This window comes from Nomia melanderi, chromosome 14 (genome assembly GCF_051020985.1).
Source record: "Nomia melanderi isolate GNS246 chromosome 14, iyNomMela1, whole genome shotgun sequence".
NCBI classification, from domain to species: domain Eukaryota; kingdom Metazoa; phylum Arthropoda; class Insecta; order Hymenoptera; family Halictidae; genus Nomia; species Nomia melanderi.
In genome coordinates this window covers 3,394,804-3,422,759 of record NC_135012.1, presented here as the reverse complement: position 1 = coordinate 3,422,759, position 27,956 = coordinate 3,394,804, and the positions used below count along the sequence as shown (strand labels likewise).

Below are 27,956 nucleotides of genomic sequence, written 5' to 3'. Positions count from 1 at the left end.
TCGGTATTAGTAGATTTATCACGCGAGAGAAGACAATTCTCTTAACACATTGCGGACCGGCTAATTTTCAGAAAACCGAATTGTGCGGATGGCACTCGAGGGGCGACTCTCGGTCGCCATTTTATTGAACGCAAGAAAATTATAAACTGAAAAATTCAAAATAAAATGTTGAATTAGGTATTAACAAATAAAACAGAAATAAAACAGCTCTGCCCCATAATTTATGCAAGATGTTTCTTTATGTAAGTTGCAAATAATATTGTTAATATTTCGTCAGAAAATAATGAATGTTTGTAATGAAAAATATTGTCGAGTGCAAAGGGTTGACACATCGTGGACCGGCTAGTTTTCAGAAAACTGAATTGTGATGGCAATTTTCACTGAGGTCAACTTATGTCACTATACACAGAAAAACTTAGATATATTGTTGTGTAATATATTTTAAATAGATATTTTAAATTAATTCGAATTAAATTTTATATTTTTTCAATGCTCTGATAATTAGCGAAGTTGCATAACTAAGTGTCTTTATATAAAAACGAGATTTCTCTTTCCGGTACGCAATGTGTTAAAATGTTTAATTTGTAGGTACTCAAATTATGAAGGCGTTTTTGAGGAAGATTTTCAATTGAATCTAATTCTAATTTTTATAAAGAGTTGGGAGTCACTGTGCTTGTTCGATAAAGTTAGTGTTAATGATTTATTAGGAAGATAAGAAATGTTTACGCTCATTTTATGTTTACTACGAAGGTTAACTATGATGAAATAGTAATATTTGGTTTATATCTGAGAAGAATAAGTAACATTTAAATTCGACGAAATCAGTTTAATATTTTCTTCGCGAGTCTGAGATTATATGGATCAAGGGGTTAACCAATAGACTATTTATTTCGATAGCATGAATTATATTGAAGAAAAAAGAAAATAGTTATTCTATTATAATGATCTAGTTATTCTGTCTATCACTATACATAGAAAAACTCAGATATCATATTATTGTGTAATATATTTTAAATAGATAATCAATTCGAATTAAATTTTATATTTTTTCAATACTGTGGTAATGAAGTTGTATAGCTAAGTGTCTTTGTAAAAGGAGATTTCTCGTTACCGGTCCGCAATGTAACAGTACCATAGATGTAGAAATGATCTTCGGTGATCGTCGGATGAATCTCGTTGGATCACTGAGAAGCGCGATATTCAAAACAGTAATCGCTATGGAAATTCGTAACTCCTTAATTCCTGTTTTCAGAAGATTCTCTAAATAGTACTAAACTTTTATGATCGATTCGATCGTGTTAGAGAGTATCGAAACGAACCTTCCTTCGCGAAGGGAAGTGTTTGCCTCAGGTTCGGCTGTGGAACAGAGGCAGATATAAATTCGCGTTAACTGACCGTTGGAACGAGGTTTTTATCGGTCCGAATCAATGTTATAGCCACTAGACACCGTGTCTAGGTGTGCTGCGCGGTGTCGAACGTTAGGTGTTAAGTAGGATCGTTGCTTTCAGATATCGGCAGACCAGGTTCAGCTCGAGGCGGATACGCAAGAGGGTGGTTTTCAAGCACGGCGATTGCAATGTCGTACAAGGAAATGTCGCCAAGCGACGGCGCCGTTACCTTCAGGTAATTTTAAAGTATTTCTAAAAGCGTACGGCCGTGCTAGCCCGCCACGCCGAACGCACCGTTCGCGCGCGTCGTTCAAGGCGAACCGAGTCAGCCTCGTGTTCCATCGGTCGACTACGTTCGCCGACTCTCTCTCCGAGATTTGAATGGACGCCGATCAGGGAAGAACGCCTCGCGTGCAAGTTGCAGGGAAACGTGAAGCGACTCATTTGTACACTGTTATTTACTTTTATTAACCCTTTGCACTCGAGAGGTGACTCTCAGTCACTTGATTTGATACTTAACACTAGGTTTACGGGCATTTATTGTACTTCATTCTATTATTCCTAAAAGAATTGATGCTCGTTTATTTAGATTGTGGAAACTGGAGATTTGATAGTAGGTAATTGGGGTACATGTCAGTGTGATCGCGTCAATCAAAATCGGCGTAAACATTTACAAAATAATATTTCTAAAATCCAATATGCGTCAATTTGACGCATTCCGTAAACCTAGTGTTAAATTATGAATGATAGGTACTTAAATTATGACGGAATTTTTGGGAAAGATTTTCAATTGAATCTAGTTCTAATTTTTATAAAGAGTTGGGAATCACTGTCCTTGTTCGGTAAAGTTAGTGTTGATGATTTATTAGGAAGATAAGAAATGTTTAGGCTCGATTTATGTTTACTATGAAGGTTAACGTTGATGGAAGAGTAATATTTAGTTTATATCTGAGAAGAATAAGTAACATTTAGATTCGAGGAAGTCAGTTTAAAATTTTCTTCGCAAGTCTGAGAGTATATGGGTCAAGGGGTTAACCAATAGTGTATTTCGATAGCATGAATTAGATTGAAGAAAAAAGAAAATAGTTGTTTGATGCAGTAAAACTATAAAATTTGATATTTAATATTGAACTATGTATAATGCATCGGTAAAATATTGGGATAAAGAAGCTTTGTTTCTCAATTCACTTGTGATTTTGAGTTCATTTAAAAAAAACATCGTGTTTGTCTAGTTAGAAAATGTTAAATATATCTAGCGAAATACTTTCGAGTCCAAAGGGTTAAATGCGTGTTTCTCGAGGTAGCAGTTCTTTCGCTAACCATTGATTAATTTATGATTAACTTATGGTTCAGTTTATTGGTAAGTTGATTCTACCTTGGAGAAGCTTGCTATCTTTTTAATATCAGTAAAAGAATTTAGAAATTTAATTGGATTTATTTGGTGATTCTAGTGTTAATTGCTGGACAAGCAATGAATCGAGAGGAGGAAAGTAGGAACTGAACATTCAGGAATCAAATATTTCACGTTCTCTTGTAACTTTCGTGGAACGTGGAGTTTCCTTCTAGGTAATCGATCATCTCATATTTCGATGCTCGAACCAGACACCGGTACTCTCTCAATCTGTCTGTTCCTCTATCTCCTACTCTGTTTTCTAATTGCAACCACTTGCCAAATTGCATGGTCCTATAGCCACACGTTGCGAGGCTCTCCTCTCGAACAGCTGACTCCGCCGATTCTCTAGAAACGTGTATTCCGCGGGACCTCTTAGCTCCAAGGAACTAAAATTACCTTTCTCTTATGTAAAATCGAACGAACGCGCGGCTACGCTATTTTCGGGTCCCGATTTCATCCCCCATTTCGCCACGTTTCCGAATCGAGCGGTTTTTCAACGATCCTCTCCCTTTTTCGTAGTATCCGGTCAATATTTAACCCTTTGCGGAAGAATGTCGACACTTTGCCGAGATCTAACGTTCATATTTGTGATATTAAGTAGCAAACAAATGATTCAACTACTCAAACAGTAAGAAACTAGCACCTAATTTCCTTATTCTACATTATTTAGGCATTTGATGTGTGATGTGGCAGAATCTACAAAAGGTTTTGTATGCTCTAGAGAATCTTCGTCCACAAAGGGTTAACCTTGCCACGATAAGTATTCAACAATTAAGAAAACACCTCAATCCCCTTACATTTCCCTGAAATCTACAAGCATCCCTGATTAAACTAGAACACTGCTAAACAAAGAATCAAACCAACTCGCTCCTAGAAACACGAGAAAGGATTGCATACTAAAACACCAAGCAAATCCGATCGTCCGTTTGACAGTGAAGAAACAAAAATACCTATCTAAAAAATCTATTAATAATAGAAAGTGAAAAAGAATGTTCCAGAAAAATAATTTACGAAAGGACAAGTGAATGTTGGGATTCATCTGATCCATCGGCACCCTATATTCGTTTCGCGAGTTTCAGCATAGTCCTTGGCAAATTTTAGAAGATATTAGGGATCGAAGTACATTATTCCCCGTTGTTTTCTGAGTAAACACCGCGCGGCGCTCGCGAGACGCTGTAAATTCTAATGAAATTCAAGAATAGAAGGCGGCGCTATAAGTCTCCCGCGGATCGGCGCGCAGCTTCGGATCGTTGACGAGACGTTCTGTTCCAGGACATCTTCACGACGCTGGTAGACGCGCAATGGCGATGGACGCTGCTGGTGTTCTCCATGAACTTCCTGCTCTCCTGGCTGGGCTTCGCCCTGATATGGTGGCTGATCGCGTACAGCCACGGCGACCTCGACCCGGAGAACTACTCGAACCCGAACCTCACGTACACCCCGTGCATCGTGGACATCCGCGGGTTCACCAGCTCGTTCCTCTTCTCGATCGAGACGCAGCACACTATCGGGTGACTAAGACCACTAATTCACAGACCTACCTACCACCGGCAGGACCTAACGTGCTGGATCAGTGATTCGAACGAATTTCAGACGCTAACGTAAATCACTGCCGCATTCGGGGGAACGTTTCGTTCGTTTGAAAGGTTCGCACCCTTTCGTTTGCGATAGGGGATGGATCGATAATTCTAGGACGAGCTTCCGACAAGCTACGAAAGCGGACAGATCTAGACAAACTAAAGACGGTCGAGGCGAAAAGATCAAAAATAATGTATGAGTATCCGAGCTATAACGATAGGTTTCGAGACCTGTGCGATCGTCGGCGACCCAGTTCCTCTCGGTCCAAGTATCGCTCTGTTGCTATTCCGTTGCGTAACTTTAATCGTCGACTAATATTTGTCAAGAGAAGGGAGTCCGACTAATCGAAAGCGAGGGAGAAAGGTATGTGAACATCATCCAGCATCTAAGCAAACACCGGTGTTCGAGATGGAGTTAACGGATTTTCCGATTTTTAAGGGGCTGTTTTTTGCCTATTTTATTAACCGTCCAACTGCGGAGCTGCGTCGATCGGTTATATGAGATTATTGTTCTCGCAGTTAACCGACGATCAAAAAATGCGCCGATACCCCGAGTATTTAGCTTTTCCGGAAGCGAGTTTTGTTCGAGGCTCGGAAGCGACAGCTTCCATCTTTCGCACGATCCGACTAGTTCGCCATGCGATGGTTAATAATGATCATTCTATAGTTCGAATAATCCCGAGACGAGTACGCTGTGCGACAAGTTCGCAGTCTAAGTGGCTCGAAATTCTCGACGGTGTACAGGCAGGGACAAAATGTTGTTTTTGAGAAGATTACGTTTTTTAGGTACGGCTCGAAACACCCGACCGACGAGTGTCCGGAAGCGGTGTTCGTGATATGCATCCAATCAATGACCGGAGTGATCCTGCAGGCGTTCATGGTCGGCATAGTGTTCGCGAAGCTGTCCAGGCCGAAGAAGAGAACGCAGACGTTGCTGTTCTCGCGGAACGCCGTCATTTGCCAGAGGGACGGACAGCCGTGTCTGATGTTCCGTGTCGGTGACATGAGGAAGAGCCACATCATCGAGGCCCACGTCAGGGCTCAGATGATCAAGAGGAAGGCGAGTGAAACTCTCGGGATCATTTAACCCTTTGCACTCGGAAGGTGACTCTCAGTCACTTGATTTGATACAGCAAAACTATGAAGCTGAATATTTAATATTTCAAATTAAACTTCGCATTGTTACGTGAAATATTGAAATAAAACACCCTTATGCTTAATTTATCTGTGAATTATCGTTAAATTAGTGTCAAACAATGTCGCCTTTATCTCATCAGACGATGTTCAAATATTTCTACTGAAAAACTTCCGAGTGCAAAGGGTTAACACGTTGCTGACCGGTCACGAGTTAACCCTTTGCATTTGAAAGGTGACTCTCAGTCACTTGATTTGATACAGCAAAACTATGAAGCTGATTATTTAGTATTTTAACACTAAAACTACCGAGCAGTTCAGTTGACTTTTGAAAATTTCGCTACAGAAACTCCAAGAGTGCATCTGTTCAAATTTAATTGATTCACAATTGAATTTGCATAGTGCTAAATGAATTTTTTTAATACTTTCTCAGAGAAACATTTGTTACCTTTCTAATAATTGCAAAAAGAAGACATCAGGCATGGGTAATTTGACCCCTCTGGTAGTTTTAGTGTTAAATGAAACTTTGTATTGCAATGTGAAATGTTTAAATAAAATAGCTTCGTTGCATAATTCATCTGTGAATTATCGTTAAATTTCAAACAACGTCGTCTTTATCTCATCAGAAAGTGTTCAAATATTTCTACTGAAAAACTTCCGAGTGCAAAGGGTTAAGAATAGACCTATTTCTCGTCGAACGAAGTCTACATTCCTTTATAGAAACCATGGAGCTGTTCATTAAGATTTCAGTCTCTTTACATTCTCGATTCGTTGAATCAAACATATTTCCATAACACAAACTACTTCATAAGAAAGAAAACAGATCGCTACTGTTAGGAAAGATTCTAATTTCCTAAGGAACTCGGGAAAAGACTGAAAGCGTTCGAATATCAGCCTCTAAATATCCGGCGAGCGTTCCTTACGATCTTTGTTCGAATTTCAGGTGACGAGGGAAGGGGAGCTCTTGCCGTTCTTTCAGACGGAACTAAAAGTAGGCGGTGACGGCGAGGAAGACAAGATATTCTTCATCTGGCCGACCACGATCGTTCACAAGATCGACGAACAGTCGCCGCTTTATCACATATCCGCCAGCGATATGCTCAGGGAAAGGTTCGAAATCGTCGTGATACTCGAAGGTGAAGGAACACGAAGTTACTCGGTTAACCCTCTGTAGGCCCTTGTAACTTTCAAGTCACATGTCAATACATTGGAATCTTGTTTATTTATTTCATTTTGCACTCAAAGTAGTGAGTAAAATTAAGTGATCAGTTAACTTAAACTTTTATACGCTCAGGCGTGAAAGTTTAACGTCATTGTGACTTGAAAGTTACAAAATATACTCGTTTGATGAAATTATTGAAACTATTGAATACATTGTTAACTCGTGTTCATATGTGGATATTTATTAATTTTATACTGCATAGATTTTGTTGTGACCGCGAACAAAAATTCGGCCCATAGAGGGTTAAGAAACAACGCGAATATCCGCGGAAACGAGTATCGGTATTAACGATAAGATATTTATTGCAGGCGTGATCGAGTCGACAGGAATGACCACGCAGGCGAGGAGCTCTTACCTGCCGTCCGAAATATTATGGGGTCACAGGTTCGAGCATATAATCACGTTCAAGAAGGAAACCGGGGAGTACGAAGTGAATTATACTCTGTTCAACAACACGTACGAAGTGGACACGCCCCTCTGTTCGGCGGCCGATCTCGACAAAATCAGAGCGATGCAACGCGCGAAGGGAGGTACGAGGCGGATCGGCCACCGCGATTCCATCGTCGATCGTTGAGTCGAGCCGCGGGAAAGCGTTAACTGTTCTTTGAACGGCCGGCGATCGTAAAAAACTGAACTCTGGCTTATTAACGATCGCGCGCCGCGCTCCGGGAAATGTAATTGACCTCGATTAACATGAATCAAGTTCATTGAATCTGTGGCGATGCTAATCGCGGCACGCGGCGCTGCCTCGAGCGATTTCTTTTCGTATTTACGAACGCCGACCGAGGAACGCGAACAATCGCGCGTCTCGAGTAACAGAAAATCGCGGGAAACGTTTCGAAACGTTCTCACATATTCTTGGAAACGCTGATTCGATTCCGATTTTTCCGCGACAAGCTTCGATACACGCGGCACCGAGCTAATTCGATTAACTACCGATAACGCCGGTCGAAATGTAACTGTGAATCCGTTAACAAGCTACCGCCCGTAATCGTTAATCACGGGATATCGTAATTACCTCGATTAAATCCGCCAGCAATTATCATTAGCGAAATATAACTTCGAATCGGACCGTTACGTTTCGACGAGTTCATCGATAACGCGTGTCCGACTGGGGGAGTTTCCTTCAGTTTCTCGTCCGAATGCAAAACGTCGATATACAGGGTGAACGGGAATCTATCTGTGAACCGTTTATCAAACAGGAACTCTCCTATGGAGAACTTCTCATCTACCAAAGGCTAAAGCTCGATTCCACTCGATACCGAAGAACTCCATTCGAAAGGTTTCTCCGCTCGACCGGTCGGTTCACGGGAAAATATACGTGGCACGGTCGAACGGATCACCCTGTATACTTAGTTGATCCGTGAATAATCGCGTGAGAGCGTGCCGGTATCGGGTATCCGAATGAAAAAGTCCCACGAGCGCGGTCTCGTTCCGGGATAAGGCAACGGGACGCTTAAGCGTTCCGGCCGGTTCGTAAAACGCGTGGAAACGGTTAACGATGAGGCCTACGGTGACTCATAAACGAGATTCCTGGCCGGAGCGAGTTTTCGGTACGCGGACCCGTTCGATCCGTCCCGATCCAGGCAGATTTAGATTCCGCCGTGATGATTTCAGAGCGTATGAGCACCAGCGGGTTCCCTCATTACCGAGACGCGTCCAGCAGCTCGTTGACCACCGGATCCGGTTCGAGCCTGGCATCGTCGACTGGTGGGCTACACATGAACGTGCCGATGACGCCGCTCACTCCGATTCCAGTTATGATCACGAGCCCGGACGGCTCCCTGAGACGCGAGAGTATGCAGAGCATGCAGACCGACGCGAAACAGCCCGTCTTTTACACGCAGAACGAGGTACACCTTGCGGGGATCTTATTGCCCACCGGGGATTATAAATTCCACGGGATTATGCGCCGCGCGCCGAGACCGATTCGGGTTTCAGCGGGTTGGAAGAGGATCGAGGATAGATCGAGGCGTTTCTACGATTCCGTACGACGGGACTGAGCCCGGACTGATCCCTGTTCTCGAGTTCTCTAGTAGATAAGTGCACGCCGGTATGTGGACGATGGACAGAAACGAAGGATCGTTACAGTTATCTTTGAGGCGACTCGGTAATCTTTGATGGTTTTTGCTGTTCTGGATTTCTGTTATTATCGAGTTGCATCTGGGTTTATAGGAGAGATCGGCGAACAGGGAATCGGAGATTAAGGGTTGCCGTCCGTGAAGATGGAAGTTCGCTGTCGAGGATAGGTTAAAGTTGAACTCTGATCGATGTCTGTGTTGCGGTTATGATGCACGGGGGTTCGAGGGTGCAGGTCGTTATAGAGAAGCCGTTAAACGTCGTTATCTCGTTTCATAGTTGCTGGATACCGAGCCCCACCCCGTCGGCCACGCGCAGGAGGACGCTAGGCATCAGGAAGATTACAATCGCGTGCTGGAGGATATCAACGCGACGCTGAGGAAGAACCGGGGACACGGCAAGGAGGAGAAGAAGATACACAAAGAGTCGTCGAGGGGCACGTTGGACTCGAAGAAGAGCGAGTCCCGGCCTAACGTGGAACTGATTAGGCGATCCAGCTCGAGAACGACCATGGACCAGATTCCAGTTGTCATCAACCCTCCGCCGAAATCGCCGTCCCGACTGCATTTAGAGACTAGGTGAACGAGCTCGCTTACCATCTTCATCTTCTTCTTCGTAGACTGAACGCAGTGAATGCGCAACTTGGAAAATCATTCCACTGATTTTCAAGGATACGAATATTGCTTAGATACAGTGAACTTTAGTCACTTAAATTTAAACTCTAGAAGATTAAGGCGAAACTAGGGGAGGATTCTTTCACTAGAAGTGGCTATTTTAATTTACGTTTCTAGCTATAGGAGTTATTAGATATAAGATTATAAGACAATTAGGTTTAATTTCGTTTCTGCATTTTGCGCAGACACCCGAAATTCGCGGAGTCACAAGAAGGCTACCGCGAGCCTCCACCTCACCCTCATCCCTCTTCGAGAAGGTCGAGCCTGGGCGACAACCATAAGCCAAAAGAACCCCATAAGAAGACCAGCTTCATCCTAGGCGACGACGACCACGTAATCACGATATCGAAACCAGCGACACGCCACGATCCCGAGGCGATAGACTCTGATTCATCGAAGACGAATCATCATTTACAGAGCAGAGGTCCTCAGGAGCAAGTATAGGTGAGTAGACGCGTCATTTGAGTGTGCCATTCGATTCGTCTTTGTGATGATGTCATCATTTGTGTGAAAGAAAGAATGACGAGTGCAATTTTATGCAGAGGTCTTTATCTGGTATTGAAACTATCAAGTGGGTATCTAAGTGGTTGTACAAATACCAAGTAGGTTTTTACATGGTTCTAGGCGTACCAAGTAGGTCTATCTCTAGTTCTAGAATTGCCGAGTAGGTTTTACCTGATCCTGGAAGTAACAAGTAAATTTTTAACTAGTTCTAGAACTACCAAGTAGATACCTATCTAGTTCTAGAACTACCAAGAAGGTTTTTCCTAGTGTTAAAAATATCAAGTAGGTTTTTACCTAGTCCTAGAACTACCAAGTGGTCTCCATCTAATTCTAGAACTACCAAACAGGTTTGTACCTAGTCTAAGAACTACGAAGTAGATACATATCTCGTTCTAAAACTACCAAGAAGGTTTTTCCTAGTGCTAGAAATATCAAGTAGGTCTCCATCCATTCCTAGAACTACCAAGTAGAACTTTACCTACTCCTAGAAGTACTATGTAGGTCTCTACCTAGTTCTAGAACTACCAAGTAGGTTAGTACCTAGCCCTAGAATTACCAAGATGTATCTATCTAGTTCTAGAACTACCAAGAAGGGTTTTCCTAGTCCTAGAAGTGCCACGTAGATCTCTACCTATTTCTAAAACTATCAAATAGGTTAGTACCCAGTCCTAGAACTACCAAGACGTACCTATCTAGTCCTAGAACTACCAAGACGTACCTATCTAGTTCTATAACTACCAAGAATGTTTTTCCTAGTCCTAAAAGTACCACGTAGGTACCACCTAGTCCTAGAACTACAAAGTAGATCTCTATCCACTCCTAGAAGTAACAAGCAATCCAAACAACTGTTTTCCACATTTCCATATACCATACAAAAGTACCCTTCCAATAATCATGAAAGAGGAAGCATGAACTAGGTCAATTTGGTATGAAAAATGTAGGGTCCGTACGAGGTACTAAGGTAGTTGCGAAGGGGTTAACGGTAGCAACCCATTGACGGCCAGCCATTAGCGATTCCGTTGACGTCCACGTTCGCGTCAGCGCGAAAAGACCTAGCAAAAATCCGGACAGCTCGTTACCCGGCTTCCGTTCCGCTATCGATGACCCGCCGCGAGTCTCTGACTTCGGAGTTCGGGACTTCTGCTCGGGCAAATTGCCACGGCGAAGAGAGGATCAATTACTCCCCGGGCGATTCGCAACGATCGCCCTCTTAAAACAACTCGACTTCACCGTAGACCGGGCTTCTAAATTGTTCTATCTGGGGCACAAAGACGTCACGCGGAGCTGCTTTCATACGCGTGTACCGCTCGCCCGAGTTCCTTCAACTAGCCTGCATCCGGTCTGGGCCGGATCGCGTTCGCGTCTTTCGTTTCTTCGTCTTTCCGTCCCGTTCGTCCTCCAGTACCTTTAACCCTTGTCTCAACAAGCAGAATCTACCGTTTGTCCGAACTTTTTACATGAATCTTTCATTTTCACAAATTGTACAAGTGTTTAACACGTTAAATGCCAATTAAATGATTTCATAGAGCAAAATACAGAAAATGGAAAAAGTATAATATTAAATCATTCGATTGACTTGCATTATTATTATTGCACGTTCATATAGCTGTATGTCACCGCATTAGATAGCATTTATTATAATATAGAAATCTTTTCAAATAATCATAGTTTAACACTAGAACTACCGAGCATTTGATACGATTGAAATGTAATCGCTACGAATATTGTAGTAATAGATTATTTTCGGTTTCTTCAGACATTCATTATAGTATTCAAGTGAAACTACTTATTTTCAAAATCATTTCGAATATTAAATGCTTCGAAGATATCAATAATTGCGAAACAGAAGAACTGAAACTAGTCATTGTGACTGATACGGTAGTTCTAGTGTTAACTGAGTGAGCTATAGTAATTCGATTTGGTTGGGGGTCACCGGTGACCCCCATACCATTCAACGTGTTAAAACGTAATGACCCGAAGGGACTTCCTTAAATTTTCATGGAAACGTTAGGAAATCTATAGAAAAATTCGAACACAACGAAACTGTCTTTTGAAACGAAGAATTTTGAAACTGGAAAGTCTTTAATAATTGATACACATGATTGCAATGTTAGCGAAAGGATTAAAAGCCTTGAAATTCATAGAGAGAGAGATTCGAATTTTATCGGGGATTTGATGAAAAAACAATGAGTCACTTCTGTCGAGATTATCGCGGGCAGCGGTTTCATCAGGTAACTCCGGCAGAGTTTCTGTTACTTGGAACTCTAATTAAAAGGAGCGCGATGACTGTGAGTCATTATCGTTCATCAGCGTTCCGCTGTTCCGATGTGAACGGCGACTGCGTTGCACACCGGGTATAAATAGCACAGAATGCGTTAACTTTAGACGCGAATCGGCATTAGTACTCCATAAATCTCGGAGCTGAACCGATCTTTCTCGGAACGTGACGTCGGATCGAGGCGAACTTGAACTTAAATGGGCCTCGACCGGAATGCAACCTAATCGGAATGTATCGTTCGACCGTTACTGAAACTGCAAGATTAACTTTCGTGTATCCTTTCATACGCGAAATGCCAAATGCTTGCATGATCCAAGTGAAAGATTTCCAAGCCAAACGGAAAGCTCGTTAAACTTTCAAACATTTCGCCGAGTTAACAAACATGCCAGCGGAAAAAGTTGGACATCATCCGGCAGGTACACGCCTCTAGATTCTTTTCCCGTGTACACGAACAAGGAATGTTTATTTTCTATGTAAACGCGTAAACTTTAGACATCCCCGAGCCAGCGTCGCGGCACGCTCCGCAGATCTAAGCGTGCGGTTGTAGGCTGAAGTTAAACGAGCCCGGAAATCGTCAGTTAAATGGCACGCCGTGATGATCTGCACGGCGACGAGCTAAAAGAAATTATCTCCTCCGTTCCATTCGCTGTGGACTCGTGGCGGTTTAAACTAGAATATTCGTTGAACTTTAAGGATATTCGTTAACAATTTCATAAAATAAATTATAGACTATTATATAGAAGTTCAATTATTGTCATCGAAACAAGTTCAACGAAATAGCAACTAAGATAAATATTTAACCTTCGAATTCGAGAGGTTAGTCAGTCACAACTCAATTTGATGCAGGAAAATTATAAAGTTCATAATAACATTAACCGTTTAAGTGCTAAGCGCTATAGCGCTCTTCTTGTGTTGTGCCAAAATTGAGAGCGCGGAGGCGCTTATGTTTATCAGTATCAATTATAATTTTCTTACTATATTGCTCAAGAAATAAATCAAAGTAAATTTATTTCAATAAATGTCATTTTTTTGTAATAACATAATATTAGTGATCTCATTAGATAAGTACTCTTATTAATTTTTTTACACACCCAATCACTTCCGCATTTTTGGTAAATACCCACAAAAATTGTTTAGCATCTAAACGGTTAACCTTCGTATAACGCATCAATGAAATATTCAAACAAAATATCGTTATTTCTTAACACGTTCGCGGACAGTACAAATTTTAATTTTAATTTAAAATCATAATCATTTCAAGAAGTTAAGGCTATATAGAATTCATTTCACAACAACAGTAGATTGCAAATTTCAATGTTATAGCATTCATGTGATTTTGCGTCACAATGAAAACGAATGCTACAGCATTCATATATTTTCGCGTTAGTGTTGACTGAGCCAGAAAATGTTGAATATTTCTACCGAAAAACCGACGACAGCGAGTAGCTAACAGTTATTACCCACGTCCACGATTTAACCAGCTAAATTAAGCCTGCTACGAGTATGTCTTTTAGCAAATGATCCCCAGCGTGATCAAGCTCGAGCGGTCGCGAGCCGAGGAACACGAAAAAGAGATCCGACACGAAACCGGGAGCCCGAAGATCGCGTGAACAGCCGACCTCGATTATGAAATTAATTAAAGTAAACGGATGATATAACCGGTCGTGCGCGGCCGATCCAAGGTTTCCCGAGATTCGTCGCTCGGAAACGCGCCTCCGAGCGAGGAGGATTCGTGCCTCGTCTGGGTATTCCGCGTCGCGTGTGACGCAACGGAGTATGGGGCCGATGGTTGAAGGGCAGATGGATGAGCAGAGGATTAAGTGGATCCAGAGCCGTAGGTTAGACGACACGACAGGATGAGTTTAGTGGCGGGAAGTGCCCTCGTTATCACGCCAGTCAATTGTTTAATCTCGGCCCGACACCTCCCCTCGCCGCAGCGGCACTCTGCCGTCCGCGGGCCGGGTTTCCACAGACGGCGAGCCATGACACCACGCGAAACACGCTAAACCGGCTATCAAGTTCCTCGAGCACGTAGATTCGTGCAAGTGCACGGCCCGTGTCCTTGTTCCCGAGACGCACCTGCGTCCAGGCACCACGCAGACTCGGCCAGCGTGAAAATCAAAACTGAAGCTTCCTTTTGTCCCTTTTCCTGTCTTCACGCGTGATTGTGTTGGGTATGGTGTTTCGGTTTTACGGATGACTGGGGTTTTGGAGTTTGTAAGATTCGGTAACCTCTAATAGCGTGAAAATGAGGATTGAAGTGGAGTTAGTATGCTTTGACCTTTAGTTATCAGAAATATTTGGAGTATGTAAAATTCGATAACCTCTGATAGCATGAAAATGGAAATTGAAGTAGACTTAGGTTACTTTGACCTTTAGTTGCCATAAATATTTGGAGTTTGTAAGATCCTATAAGCCCTAACAGCGTGAAAATAAGGATCGAAGCATAGTCATGATGTCTTGATCTTTAGTTACCACAACCTTTTTGGAATTTCTAAGGTCACCTACTTCTTGTGATCTATCATTTGCTGTTCTTCTTTCCGATGTTCGAACCTTGTGAAAATGAAGATTAAATCATCTCCTTGCGCTTGTTTGCTTCCTCCGTTTGTGCAACTGTCACGTACTTTTCCGTTTTCCACGAGTTTCCGAACTCTGCAACTTCTTCGAGGTCTTCCGATCTATTGTTAACCATCCTTCTTCTTCTCCTTCTGCTTTCCGATGCATGTAAAAAGCGTAATACCTCGATGTCTGGTGCTTTCGACTGCACGTGAAAAATGGTTCAAGAAGAAGCTGTTTTGAAAGCTGTTGCTTGAAAAGAATCTTTATGCCCCGAGTGTCCCGTCGTCGAATGATTGATGGTTCGCTGATCTTTCGTTCCACGCTATGTTGGTTTTTAAACTTCGAATACATGTTACCAGGAACAATCCGCTACGAATAAATTCCACGAGAGACCTTTCCAAAGGTTTAACCGTTATACCCAACGTTCTACCGAAAGAATTCTCTGCCAGACTTTCATTTGTGAAAGTCAACTGAACCAACTTTGCAACGTTTTCTTGGAGATATTTCAATATCACTGGTTATATGAACATTTCTTTCTCCTTTCCTAGCAAAAGAGTATCAAGTTTGTTTCTTTGTCTCCACAGAGACTTTCCCGATCGATTCCAGAAGTCACCTTCGTCGCACCAGCGATTCCGCGCGTTCTGATCCCGGATTTCTACGTCCACGTTATCACGATTCCCTCAATTCCTTATTCAAAACAGCCCATTGTCCAGGCGACAATGAGCTGCGTCTAGAATGACAGCCGCCGCGCGAGCATAGAAAAACGACGAAGCGTATCACCTTGCGACTCGAAATTGCGACATCCTCCTCCGGTACTGTCCTCGGTCTGATATGCTGATTATACTCGCGTTGTCCCGCGAATAACGATTCGCGTGTTCCTGATGGCACCTCTCGGAACTCGTCTTCCTTTAAATTAGAACCGAACCTATCGCTACTCCCTCTAGAAACGATCCAATCGCGCTACCAGTTAATTTATTATAAAACAAACTAACTCTCCATAAACTGTGCATGTGCAAAAGAACAAGTGACAACGCGAATGACAATGCCCACCGACAGTATGCATATCAACAGATAAATACGAGCAAACTGCGTTCAACGTCACAAATATTCCGAAGTCAGAATTCGTAATGATTCGACTGCAGAAAAGTGTAACAGGAATACACATTAACCCCTGCGATACGAAACAAACAAGTGTAGAAGCATTACCGAAGCAAAAGTAGTAGTAACACGGTAATAAAAACACATTAAAATGCATCTCCTTCGAAGTCATTTGCTTAAAAGTTAGAGTAGCAGAGGCTTTTTAAAAAACGGTCGAAAAAGATCGAACAGCGCAATAGCACTTTCTGAATCGGACGCGAAAAGATCAAAGCGGAGCGACAACCCTGCTTTTATTTCGTGTCGAGAAAATCCAAGCGGCGCGACAGCGCTTGTCTTAAACTGTGTTGACCCTTTGAACTCTGTAGACTCCAATATTGAACCATTTATAATATTAAATATTATAATATTGAATTAGTTATAATATCAAATATTATAATATTGAATTAGTTATAGTATTGAATATTATAGTATTAAATTAGTTATAATATTAAATATTTTAATATTGAATTAATTATAGTATTGAATATTATAGTATTAAATTAGTTAGAATATTAAATATTATAATATTAAATTAGTTATAATATTGAATATTATAACATTAAATTAGTTACAATATTGAATATTATAATATTAAATTAGTTACAATACTGAATATTATAATATTAAATTACTTACAATATTGAATATTATAATATTAAATTACTTACAATATTGAATATTATAATATTAAATTAGTCATAATATTAAATATTGTAATATTAAATTAGTTATAATATTAAATATTAAAATATTAACTTAGTTATAATATTAAATATTTTACTGAATCTTAAAGAAACTACCCTAAAATAATTAGATTTCCCACCCATCAAATTTTGTACTATGAAGGAAAATAAAAAGTCGAAGAAATGTTATATTTCTCATTTTCGCTAGGAATACTATAAAAATTAGTTGCAGTTGCTGGTAGATTACAAAACAACCTGGAGTGCTAAGAATTAATACTATTATATATATTAATTTATAATAGGTAACAACGAAATATAAAATATATTACTTGGATCACTTATATATAATAAAAGCAGCGATGCGACGTACACGCGTCTGAAAATTTGAGCGCGTTTTGCAAATGCGCTGGGTTTTTCCGACGTGAAATCTAAAGAACGCGAAAGCGGCGCGTAGGACTCAAACGGTTAACACTAAAGCTACCAACCAGTTGAATTGACTTTCCAAAGTTCCTTTATAGAAACTCCAAGATCGAGTCTATTGAGACTTCCATTGCTGTACAATTCAGTTTTCGTATTTCAAAATCGATTTCTGTAACAATTTCTCAGAAAACTGTCATCTGTGCAATAATTGCAAAACGAATACATCAGAAATAGGTCATTTGATCCGTCTGATAGTTTCAGTATTAAATACAAATAAATTCTAAGCTCACGTTAGAAACCATCATGCGTTAGCGACACAGCAAAAGGTCAAGCGTACAAAACTCAGAAGTTTCTATACAAACAGAAATAAAAGCTGCCTCGAGAGAAACCGAAAAAGCGAACGGAACAGGGAGATCCAGTTTATCATCTCGTTACCATAAACGACCAGCGAAAGTCGAGACACGGGGAGCGATCGTCAAAGAAGAGGCGTGTACCGTCAGTGGCTTGGTGTCCCGTCACGAAACGGGTTCGTCGAGCGAGAGGCTCGCCTTTCTCGCCGTCTCCGTTCCGCCGCGGCCGAGAGAAAGAGATCGATTCCGCTCGGATAACGCTTTTATTACACACTTGTTTACCTCATTTTCACGGCACTCGTGTGACTAAGACAGCCGTGCGGCCGAAGGTCGTCACACTTTTTCGCGTCGTTAAGTGTTACGACGACCGAAGCTCGAACGATGGCCGACGGTCCGTCCGCGGAACGGAAACCGCGCGGGAATTCGAGTCGTCCGTCGAATTCATGAATGAGCCACTGCCGCGATTAATGAGATGCTCGGTAATTACCGGGCCTCGGTCCGTCGAGCACGGGTCCAACGTTATGAAATGTTGCATCGACGTCGACCCGTGATTCAGCTGTCCGAGGAATCCCGACGCGACCGCTTTCTCGTTAAGCCGTGACTCATCGCGTGGATACAGGAAAAAAACACACGAACGAGCTGTTTCGTAAAAATTGTCGCTTCGCGGGTCTTGGGAGCAGTGTTCCTATATCCGCGCGCGGGTCGGCGTTGCCGGTGGATCGGGAAGGTAAATGATTTGAATGAGTTGTATGTGTAGGACAGTGAGATGACGTTAACACATCGTTGACCGGTGATTTTAGGCAGGAGCATAGCAACGGGTATTATTCTGTAATTATATATGAAAGTGAGACAATCTAAATCGACTTCAATTTACATTAATTGTAGATAATGAATTGAAGTGAAACTTTGGACGTATCTCTTATGTAACTTTGAGTATTTTGCTTTTGCAATATTTGGTATTGTCCTGTATTTTGAAAATTGAAATGGCTAATGCAAGTGGTAACACGGGTTAATTGTTGACCGGTCAACAATGTGTTAAAGTATGAGTAAGGTTGATCCTTGGAAGATATCAAAGGGAAACATGTTAGAAGCGTCATTGTTACGTTTTTAAAGTACGTGGGAAAATGAATGTTTTAGAAACTGAGGATATAAGTGATTATTTAAGTGAACGTCGAGATAATTATGGTTATTAATCGGTTGAGTCTTTTGAGGATAGAAGAAACGTGTTGTACAGTGAGATTTTAATTACATCTTTTAAGTGGTGATGTTTTTAATATTCTGTTAATGGCAGAAACGAAATTCTTGGCGTGCTATCAATGGAAGAATTCAGGGAATGATTAATCATCTTTTAAGTGATGATATTCTTAACGCATTGCACTCGAGAATATTTTTCTCAACAAATATTCATTATTTTCGGATTGAATATTAATGATATGTTTTACAACTAACATAAAGAAACACCTTGTATAAATTAAGTGACAGAACTAGTTTATTTCGATGTTCCATGTGTCGATACATTATATAAAATTTGAATTCTAAATTTGATCATTTTGTTCGGTCAAATCAAGTGGCGATTGAACGGCGCCGCTCGAGTGCAAAGGGTTGATATTCTGTTAATGGCAGAAACGAAATTCTTGGCGTGCTATCAATGGAAGAATTCAGGGAATGATTAATCATCTTTTGACATCTTAAAATCTTGTTACATCTTTTAAGTGATGATATTCTTAATACTCTGTTAATGGCAGAAACAAAATTCTCGACGTTCTATCAACGAAAGTATTCAAAGAATGATTAACAGTAAAATGTTAATTACAAACGGAGCAAAATTCCAAGTAAGATCTCCATGTTCCTGTCCAATTCAGGACCGACCACCGGGGTTTTACGAGGGAAACGATTTCAGTCCAAGGTTCAGCGAAGTTAATTACGAACCCGAGGAAAATTTCGGCTCGGTTTGGGGCGCTCTCGACCCGGAGCACTCGCGGCGCTGATCGGAACGTCACGGTCATGCCCTCCGGCCTCGTTGGCGTAATTGGTTATTATCACGGCGAAGTGTGTCCCCTATTAGTGGATACCGGTGTACACAGTGTCCCTCGTTAGCGCGCATTAGCGTGTACGGCGTGCACACAAGCCGATGCACCGTGAACGCACGTGCTCCGCCCGCGAAACGATCCCCGTTCGCCACTGAAAAATCGTCGAACCGGGCACGTTCGTGAGTTACGCGGATTAAACGATACTTATACGGCGTGGGAAACAGTGGGACGCGGTAGAAATTTAATGCGACACCGATTGTCCCGTCGATCGATCGATTCTGGGACGCTCGAGCTTTGCAATGCACGTATTGATAACTTGCCTTGCATGAAGCTTGATTTCAAGATTTCGTATTGAGTTTTCTTGGGTTCCTTAATGATTAATTGATAATAGTAATCAATCCTTTATATGAAAATAGGAAGACATTCTTTGGTAGTAATTATATTAAATTAATTGCAGTAACACTGTCAGTAGTTAATTTGGAAACCAATGAGTTGTTCCCATTTTTAACATTCAACGTTTAGGTAGGTTAACCCTTTGAACTCTGTAGGCTCCAATATTGCACCAGTTATAATATTAAATATCTTAATGAATCATAACACTAGAACTACCGAGCATTTGATACAATTGAAATGTAATCGCTATGAATATTGTAACAATAGATTATTTTCGGTTTCTTCAGACATTCATTATAGTATTCAAGTGAAACTATTCATTTTCGAAGTCATTTCGAATATTCAATGCTTCGAAGATATTAATAATTGCGAAACAAAAATTCTGAATCCAGTCATTTTGATTGGTACGGTAGTTCAAGTGTTAAGGAAACAATCCTAAAATTATTAAATTTTCCACACATCCAAATTTTGTACTAACAAGGAAAACAAAAGATCGGAGAAATATTATATTTCTAATTTTCGCTAGGAATACTATAAAAATTAGTTGCAGCTGCTGATAGAAGACAAAACAACCTGGAGTGCAAGGGTTAACTCTTTGCGGACGACTGTCGACATTTCGGCAAGATGAAATGTTCGTATTCGGAAGACTAAGTTGTAGACGAATGATTTAGTTACTCGAACAACAAGAGATCATCACGAAGTTTCCTTTTTTTATTAATTAAGCATTTGATATACAATTCAGCCTTATCTGCTGAAGGTCTATATTTCAAAGAATCTTCGTCAGCAAAGGGTTAAACTTAGAACACAGTATTTCTTTTCCTCGAAAAAACAAATGATAAATGCAGAAACGATGAAAGCGAGAGAGCAAAGGCGAGCCAACGGTAATGTTTGTTTTTATTTATATTTATTTATAGTCGCATCAACACTTGGGTCATCAGCGACTAACAGAGAGTTTACAAATTCATTAGAGTTAACCTACATATGTGACATAGCTAATAATTTTATGATACAGATTTTTAAATGGTATCCCAACAGCTTAACGTAATCCTAAGTTCCTCTTTACTTATATTATATCATCGTATATTCCGATCGCTTTCAAAAATCTTAGACTTCGTTAACGGTAATGTTTATCAGAGGAAAGAATCACGTTGGCCTCCGACCCATTGTCGAATTAGTACAACCTGTTAGGTACCGTAACACGCATAATAAGGCAGAGCGTGGATCGATTAGCATACGAAAATCCGAACCGGCGTCACGGCTCATCGAATATGCGCGGGACCTAAACTGTCTAAACATCGTTTAGGTTCTACGGTTTCCACCATCGAACAGCGTCAAAAAAGTTTCCACAAGGCTCCGCTGGCTGCGATCAATCGACGATACATTCTACTTAAGGCAACAGGTGGTCTGACCAGGCCAACCGTTTCTACTGCTCTAATAACGATTCTGTTAAGTCTGCCGGAAAGTTTCGTCCGATTTTTCGTCGGAATGGAGTTAATTGCTTTATTACTCTGCGATATCTTTATCTGTGATTCACTGCAATCTTTCCAGTAACTTTTTAGTGACGTCTCTATGGAACTTTGGATCCTCTGTCGTAAATTCCTGCTGTTTGACGTGTAATTGAAATGTTGCTTCTTTGTTTACAAGTGTTAAATCTTTGACGTATATACAATGGAATTCGGTGCTTTCCACAGATACTTTTCTTTCTAAATTTGTGGATATTGGAATGAACAAGGTCGATAGCTATTGTTTCTTATATCTCTATTCCGAAGTTAGGTCTTGTAGGTGTTGAAACGAAATAGGATCAACACTGATCACCTATTATATCTTTTTTCTAAATTTTTATATATTGAAACAAAACAGAATTAATACTGATCATCTCACAGCTTTTCCCTAAATTCTTACATATTGAAACAGAACAAAATTAATACTGATCACCTATTACATCTTTTCCCTAAATTCTCACATATTAAAACAGAACAGAATCAGTACTGATCACTTATTACATTTTTTCCCTAAATCTTCAGATATTAAAACAGAACAGAATCAATACTGATGCCGCACCTAAACCTCTAAACCTCTAAACCACTCGACGTTAAAAAAGGAATACACGACTTCCCTACGGTCGCGATCGCTTTGACAAAAGCGATCATTGATTCCCAACGAAGAGAACGTCCGTGGATCCACGGGAGAAGGCAACAGCCGTAGAGGGACAAGAGGTTCGTGAACGTACGGTACGTGACTCGATGGTGATCGACGATCCTCGATCTCGTCGCGAAGTAGGAGGAAAAGGCTAAGTAACAGAGAAGTGGGAAGGGATAAAGGCGAGCGAGGAAGGTGTGTTGACGTCACTGGGCAAGCTCGTTGCTCGGTACGCTCGTTGCCGACGCGATCGCAGTTTCACGAGGTTTCGACGTCGACGTCGTAGCCCCGAGACCGAACCGATTCTCTCTGCACGCGAGAAACACGCGGAAAATCGTCTTCGAGCAGCTCTACCTCGGCTCCGTGCAGTGCGTTCCCAGTGGCGGGAGATTTGAAATTCGAAAAGTGACGCAGCCGAGTTCGAACACGACATCTGTGAAGCGTTCGAAGACCACGTGGCCAGCCGCGATGACGAATCAAGCTTGAAATTCTGCGTTCGTGAACTAGCAGCTTGTTGCTCGCGAATATTCCATCGGTCGATCGTTGGAATCGGTGAAACGATCGAGAGGATTTCTCGTGGAGGCTTAATCCGTGTGGTGATCGCAAGGGAGGCGTGTTCCCAATGGATCGCGGCGACGATCGTTGGCATCACTGGCGCGTTTGAAAGGTAAACGTCGATGACGTGAGGGAATGTGTTAATTGATCGGCGCGATCGCGGTCTGCCGGCGATTCACGTGATCACCGGCGGAAAGACAATCGACCGCTCGGTCGGATGATCAGTGATTAATGATCGCCGGGCAGGACGCGAATTTTCCGACATCCGATCGCGTGTCGACCTCGTTTCTTCTCAGCGAATGTCGTGCGCGACCGGCCACGCTTTGGCAGGCCAGCTTTCGTTCGGAATATTCCTCTGAAAAGCGAATTAATTCTTTGCGCACGATTTTAACCCGTTGCACTCGAGAGGTGACTCTCAGTCACCACCTGATTTGATGAAGTAAAATTATAAAATTTGATATTTACTACTGAACCGTGCATAATTTACTTGTGATTTCTCTTTGAGTTAATTTCAAAAAATATCATCTTCGTCTAGTTAGAAAATGTTAAGTATATCTAACGAAATACTTCCGAGTGCAAAGGGTTAACCCTTTGCGGACGAAGATTCTTTAACCCTTTGCAGACGAAGATTCCTCGAAATGTAGGAAACCTTTAGCAGTTGAAGTTAAATTATATAAAGGGCGGAAGTTGATCGAAAAACAATTTGTTTAACCCTTTGCTCTCGAGAGGTGACTCTCAGTCACCATTTGATTTGACGCAAAACTATAAAATCTATTTAACACGTTAAGCGCCACGAAAATCTTAAGCATTTTCCCATAGAGTTTGTCTTTTGTAACAAAGAAAAGCAGGAACAATTATGAATTGTTTGGCGTTGCAACGTTTGCGTTACACTATTGTCAACTTAGTTGCGTTATTAAACATTTTTATTTCACATTGGTTGTCTTGTATGTTACGACTGTTTTTTAGTCACTCAGAAGCGTCAGTCACCAGTGACACATGGTGCTTAATATGTTAATGTTGAACTTTGTATAACGCCTTGATATATGAAATATTGTAATAAAATAGCTTTGTTCAATGTACTTGTAATTTCCCTTCGAGTTAGTTTCAAGGAATATCGTCTTCAGCTCGTCAGAAAATGTTAAACATTTCTAGTAAGAAACTTCCGAGTGCAAAAGGTTAAAGTAATTTAAAGTATCCAAGATGAATTCCTAACGATGATTGCGGTGTCAAGATCGTTGGAATTCAGTTTTCTATTGGGAAAATTCGTTTGGACAGGGATCGATCGAAGCAGCTTACCGAAGGTTTTCGAGATGAACCGGTAACAATGATCGCAGTGTTAGGATCGTAAGAGTCCAGGCGAACTGTTCGATTCTCGAGGAAGTTGATCGCGATGGAATAAAGCGGCGGTTGAAGTCGATACGTCTGTTAGCAATGAGAACGGCATTTAAGGCTGCTTATCGCTCCGCGTTTCGAAACGCGGAAACCAGCGTCGCGATGAATTAAATACCGGGAATCGCGAAGTAATTCCCGCGTTTTTCAATGAAGAAGCGGCGAAAGATTATGATCGCGAAGTTTTTTAACGAGAAAACCGACGTTACGGGCCGACCACTTTTGCCGCGCGCGTTACGGTAATTGCGAAATCGTCTTTACGACGCTGTGCCGTCGGTCATCAACGAATTCCAGATGTGTACGGACTCGGGGTTCCGAAGGTTAATTTCGAAATCGCGGCGTGACCTTTATTTCATCGAATCTTATTGATTCTTATATCCGTACAAATAATTCGTAAAATCCGATGGAACTTCTAAATTATATCTTAACAACATAATCTTCGAGATCGCTTCAAATAAATCTATATTCTCTCTACGAGCTCAAACTGAAATAATTCAAACTTCTTTCTCTATTCGCCGTCTCGGATAAAATACAAATAATTTCTAAAATCAGATGGAACCTCTAAATTATTTCTCAACAACAAAATCTTCGAGATCGCTTTAGATATATCTATATTCGTCTCTCTACGAATTCGAAGCGAAATAATTCAAACTTCTTTCTCTATTCCCTATCTTTCATAGAATACAAGGAATTCTTAAAATCGAATAATATCTCCAAGTTATTTCTTAACAAAAAAATCTTCCAGATCGCTTATAAATCTATATTCTATATTTCTAATCTATAAATCTATATTTCTGTACGAGTTCGAAGCGAAATAATTGAAACTTCTCTCTCTGTTTTCCACCTCTGATAAATCTCAACTAAACAGATCCTTTTGTTACACGATCCTCGCGTGAGACGAGTGTCGTGCACACATTTTTTACGTAACGATCCGACCGATCGGCCGTAACTTTCGATCTCGCGGACGATCACGGTTGTCCCGGTGCTTAACGAACAGTTGTAAATGCAAAGTTGGATCACAGGGATTTCCATAACGGCGGGAAGCACGATTAACGTGCACCGCGGCCGACGGATACGGATCATCCGCAGCGCAGCATGCGAATTCGAACGTTAAGAGCCAGCCTAGCTCGACTCTGCGCTCACGTGCGCAGGTTTCTGCATTCTCCCTACCGGAAACGTCCCTCTTCTCTCCCTGGATCGCGGCGTGCAACGATCACGCATGCGATTAAACGCGCAATTATGTCCGCCGAGGCGGGATCCGAGATATTTATCGATAAGCTTCTTTCTACTCCTCGTGATCGTGACGAGGAATCGCCGGAACGATTGTCTCGCGTTTAAAAAAGTTCATTCCTATACGAAACCGTTTAACATTTTTCTTGGAACAGGCTGATCATAATCTATCCTTCTTATCGATGGATGCTTTGAAAATCATTTCGAAAACTATCTATTAACATTTTACAATACAATTGTCGTAGACATTTGAAATTTGAAATGAAAAATTACACGTTAACATCGCTTGAAAACGATTAAAATAAAAAAATTGATGTTGAATAAAAGTATTTAGTAACATACGTAGCTCAATAACAGTGTAATATAAGTACTGTGATATAAAATCGTTGATAATTAATGTCACCTCCCTTTGATATGAAAGAATACTATGCAAAACTAAATCCTTGTAGCACTGAACGCGATAATTTTAAGAGAAACTTGAATGATATTCATTCTGAAATATTTCTATATTTCATTGTCGTCCTCCCATCTTCAGAAATAATATTAACATCAAATCATTGGTCGTTTAATCTAATTAGGCGAGTCTATATAATCAGAGATTCAAACAGAAACAATTCAGAACGAATCACCGAACAAGTTGATCGAAGAGAAATGTCTCGTTTAACTTGCACTTTCTTTAATATGTTATCAGTGTCGCTGCATTCCTAATTGTTTTTTTCTTTTAATCAAGCCGCATGAATCGCTGATTCCGCATCCGGCGAAATTTCCGAATAAAATGACAGCGACGCGACGTGTCCCCGCAGCGTGGCACACGTGCCGGGCGGTGGCGCGTGTTCGCGCGCGTATGTGCCACCGTGTGGCTGCATTATCCCCGCCATAAGAGGTAAACGCCATGGCATCCGTTGGCACAATCTCGTGCAACGGCCGCGAATCCGAAACAGTTGCGAGTGCGACGCGCTTACGTGCGCTCCTCCTTCAGGGAAACGTGGGGAAAAACGCTCGAGACCAGTCTGATCAGTGAGGATCCGATTCTACTTGCATCTGCACTTCTCGTGCAACTTCGTCCTTCGTTTTTCATTCCACTCGCGATTCACAACCGAGTTTCCGATATTCTTTAATAAAATCGGTCGATTCGACTATACTCAATTTTTACTCGATTTTTACTCGATACTTCAATCTTTTTAGGCCCTCAGAAACAAAAATCTTCGAATTATTGTCGTGAAAAAGGTACAAGTTCCATTCTGGAAAGAATTCTACCGATTCGTCGACAGAATTTCAAACTTTTCTTCTAATTCGAACCGAACGTTGACATTTTCAGAGAATCGATCGTTTCTGCTGGTAAATTTGATAACAGAGATGAACTTTTCGTTCAGAACCATTTAGGAACACGAACGTTTGGTTGCCAGTGCTTCGAATAACGGGCCGCACTTTCACTTTTTCTCGCGAGCAACGGTTTCTCGTTTTGATCGACGATCCTCCGCTTCGGGAATACAAGCGGCGGGTGTCCCGCTGGTGAAGATACGCGCGATAGGCGACGGTGACGCGATAAATGATATTTACGAGGGAAATAAGACGAATCGAAAAGCGGAGAGCGTAATTTATGTCACCGGTACAGATAACAGATATTTATTTAGCGTTTCTGACGTTTCAACAGCCGAGGTGTCTGCGAGGACAATTTCGTAACGGCAATTAGAATATTATTCTCGCGATAACGTTATCCGTTTGAATCGATACAGGCGCGATCAATAGGGTAGACGATTCGATAAGAAAATGGAAATAAAACCCGATAAAAAGCTTCTCGACGAAAATATTCGCCGCGGTAACGAACGTTACGCGACGATTCCGCCGATGATTCAGTGTTTACGAGCCGCCGCAATCTTTGAATCTACAAAATAATTATGCTCATCGAAATCCTAATTCGAGCGACGTCATTCTTCCGAGTACGCTCGCCGTCCGCGTTCGGCGAATCGGTTTTCTCATAGTCCCGAGACACTCGTTAAGACTTCTCATTGTCTCGATGCCAGTCTCCTCAAAGGAAAGAGAAAGACGTCTAGGTAAATATTTTCAAACCGAGCTTGTTCCACGACGACATCGCGGCCTTCGCGAATCACTACCGATAATACAATTATTACCGATCACGTGGCAACAGTGAGTCATCTGTCTTGAATTTCTTTTAGAAACGACGACGGAACAATCGAACGCTTTTACGGAATTATTCGCTGAACTCTCGCGGTTCGAGTGGCAATCAGCCGATAACAGATTCTCGAATACCTTTAACGATCTTTTCAATCAGTAGATTTTCGTAGCGTTTAATCAGAGAAATGTATATCAGAAATGATCAGTATGAACGAAGAGTTATCGATACCTATATCAGAAACCATCGAAACGCGTTTATGTTCCATTGAAACAGGAATCATTCGTAATATATCAGAGCTACCACGATCATTATTCCAAGTCTTTCTCTTCAGATACCCAGCCAGATTTCTCGGGAGAAACCGGAAACAGGCGACTCTAAGACCCCGTCCGTCACACCCGTTTCCTGCGTGACGTAAGAACCCGTTGACGCGAGTTCCTTTCGAAAGTCCGACCACGAAATTCCACGAAACCCTAACCGATAGCCGGCGCTACGCTACACTATCGATTAAAAAGCGACATCGTTTGCTGGTCACAGGGTACGAGAGGAATGCCGGGATTCCAGGAACGGAAGGGCGGTGCGAGTGCCGGAGGAAAGTGAGAGGAAACGAAGAAACGATGGCAGAAGACAGAACTTTGCTCTCGGTGGCCAGCAGACGTGAGTCATCGTCGCCAGGCGACGTCCACCA

The 27,956-nt window shown here is 41.5% G+C and overlaps 1 protein-coding gene across 5 annotated transcripts in view; it reads left to right on the top strand.

Moving 5' to 3' along the window:
* Nucleotides 1-27,955, top strand: part of LOC116427070 (G protein-activated inward rectifier potassium channel 2) — a 42,871-nt gene extending 14,916 nt beyond the window's left edge. For 2 of the 5 annotated variants that reach the window (XM_031976970.2, XM_031976972.2), the window contains exons 2-10: nt 1,509-1,623; nt 4,054-4,292; nt 5,145-5,418; nt 6,436-6,628; nt 7,023-7,244; nt 8,332-8,567; nt 9,073-9,371; nt 9,653-9,911; nt 27,806-27,955. In XM_031976970.2, the coding sequence (XP_031832830.1) occupies nt 1,509-1,623; nt 4,054-4,292; nt 5,145-5,418; nt 6,436-6,628; nt 7,023-7,244; nt 8,332-8,567; nt 9,073-9,371; nt 9,653-9,911 (1,837 nt within the window). In that variant the 3' untranslated portion in view covers nt 27,806-27,955. The other 3 variants (XR_013000100.1, XR_013000101.1, XM_031976971.2) reach the window with 3 other exon arrangements.
* The last annotated feature ends 1 nt before the right edge of the window (nt 27,956 follows it).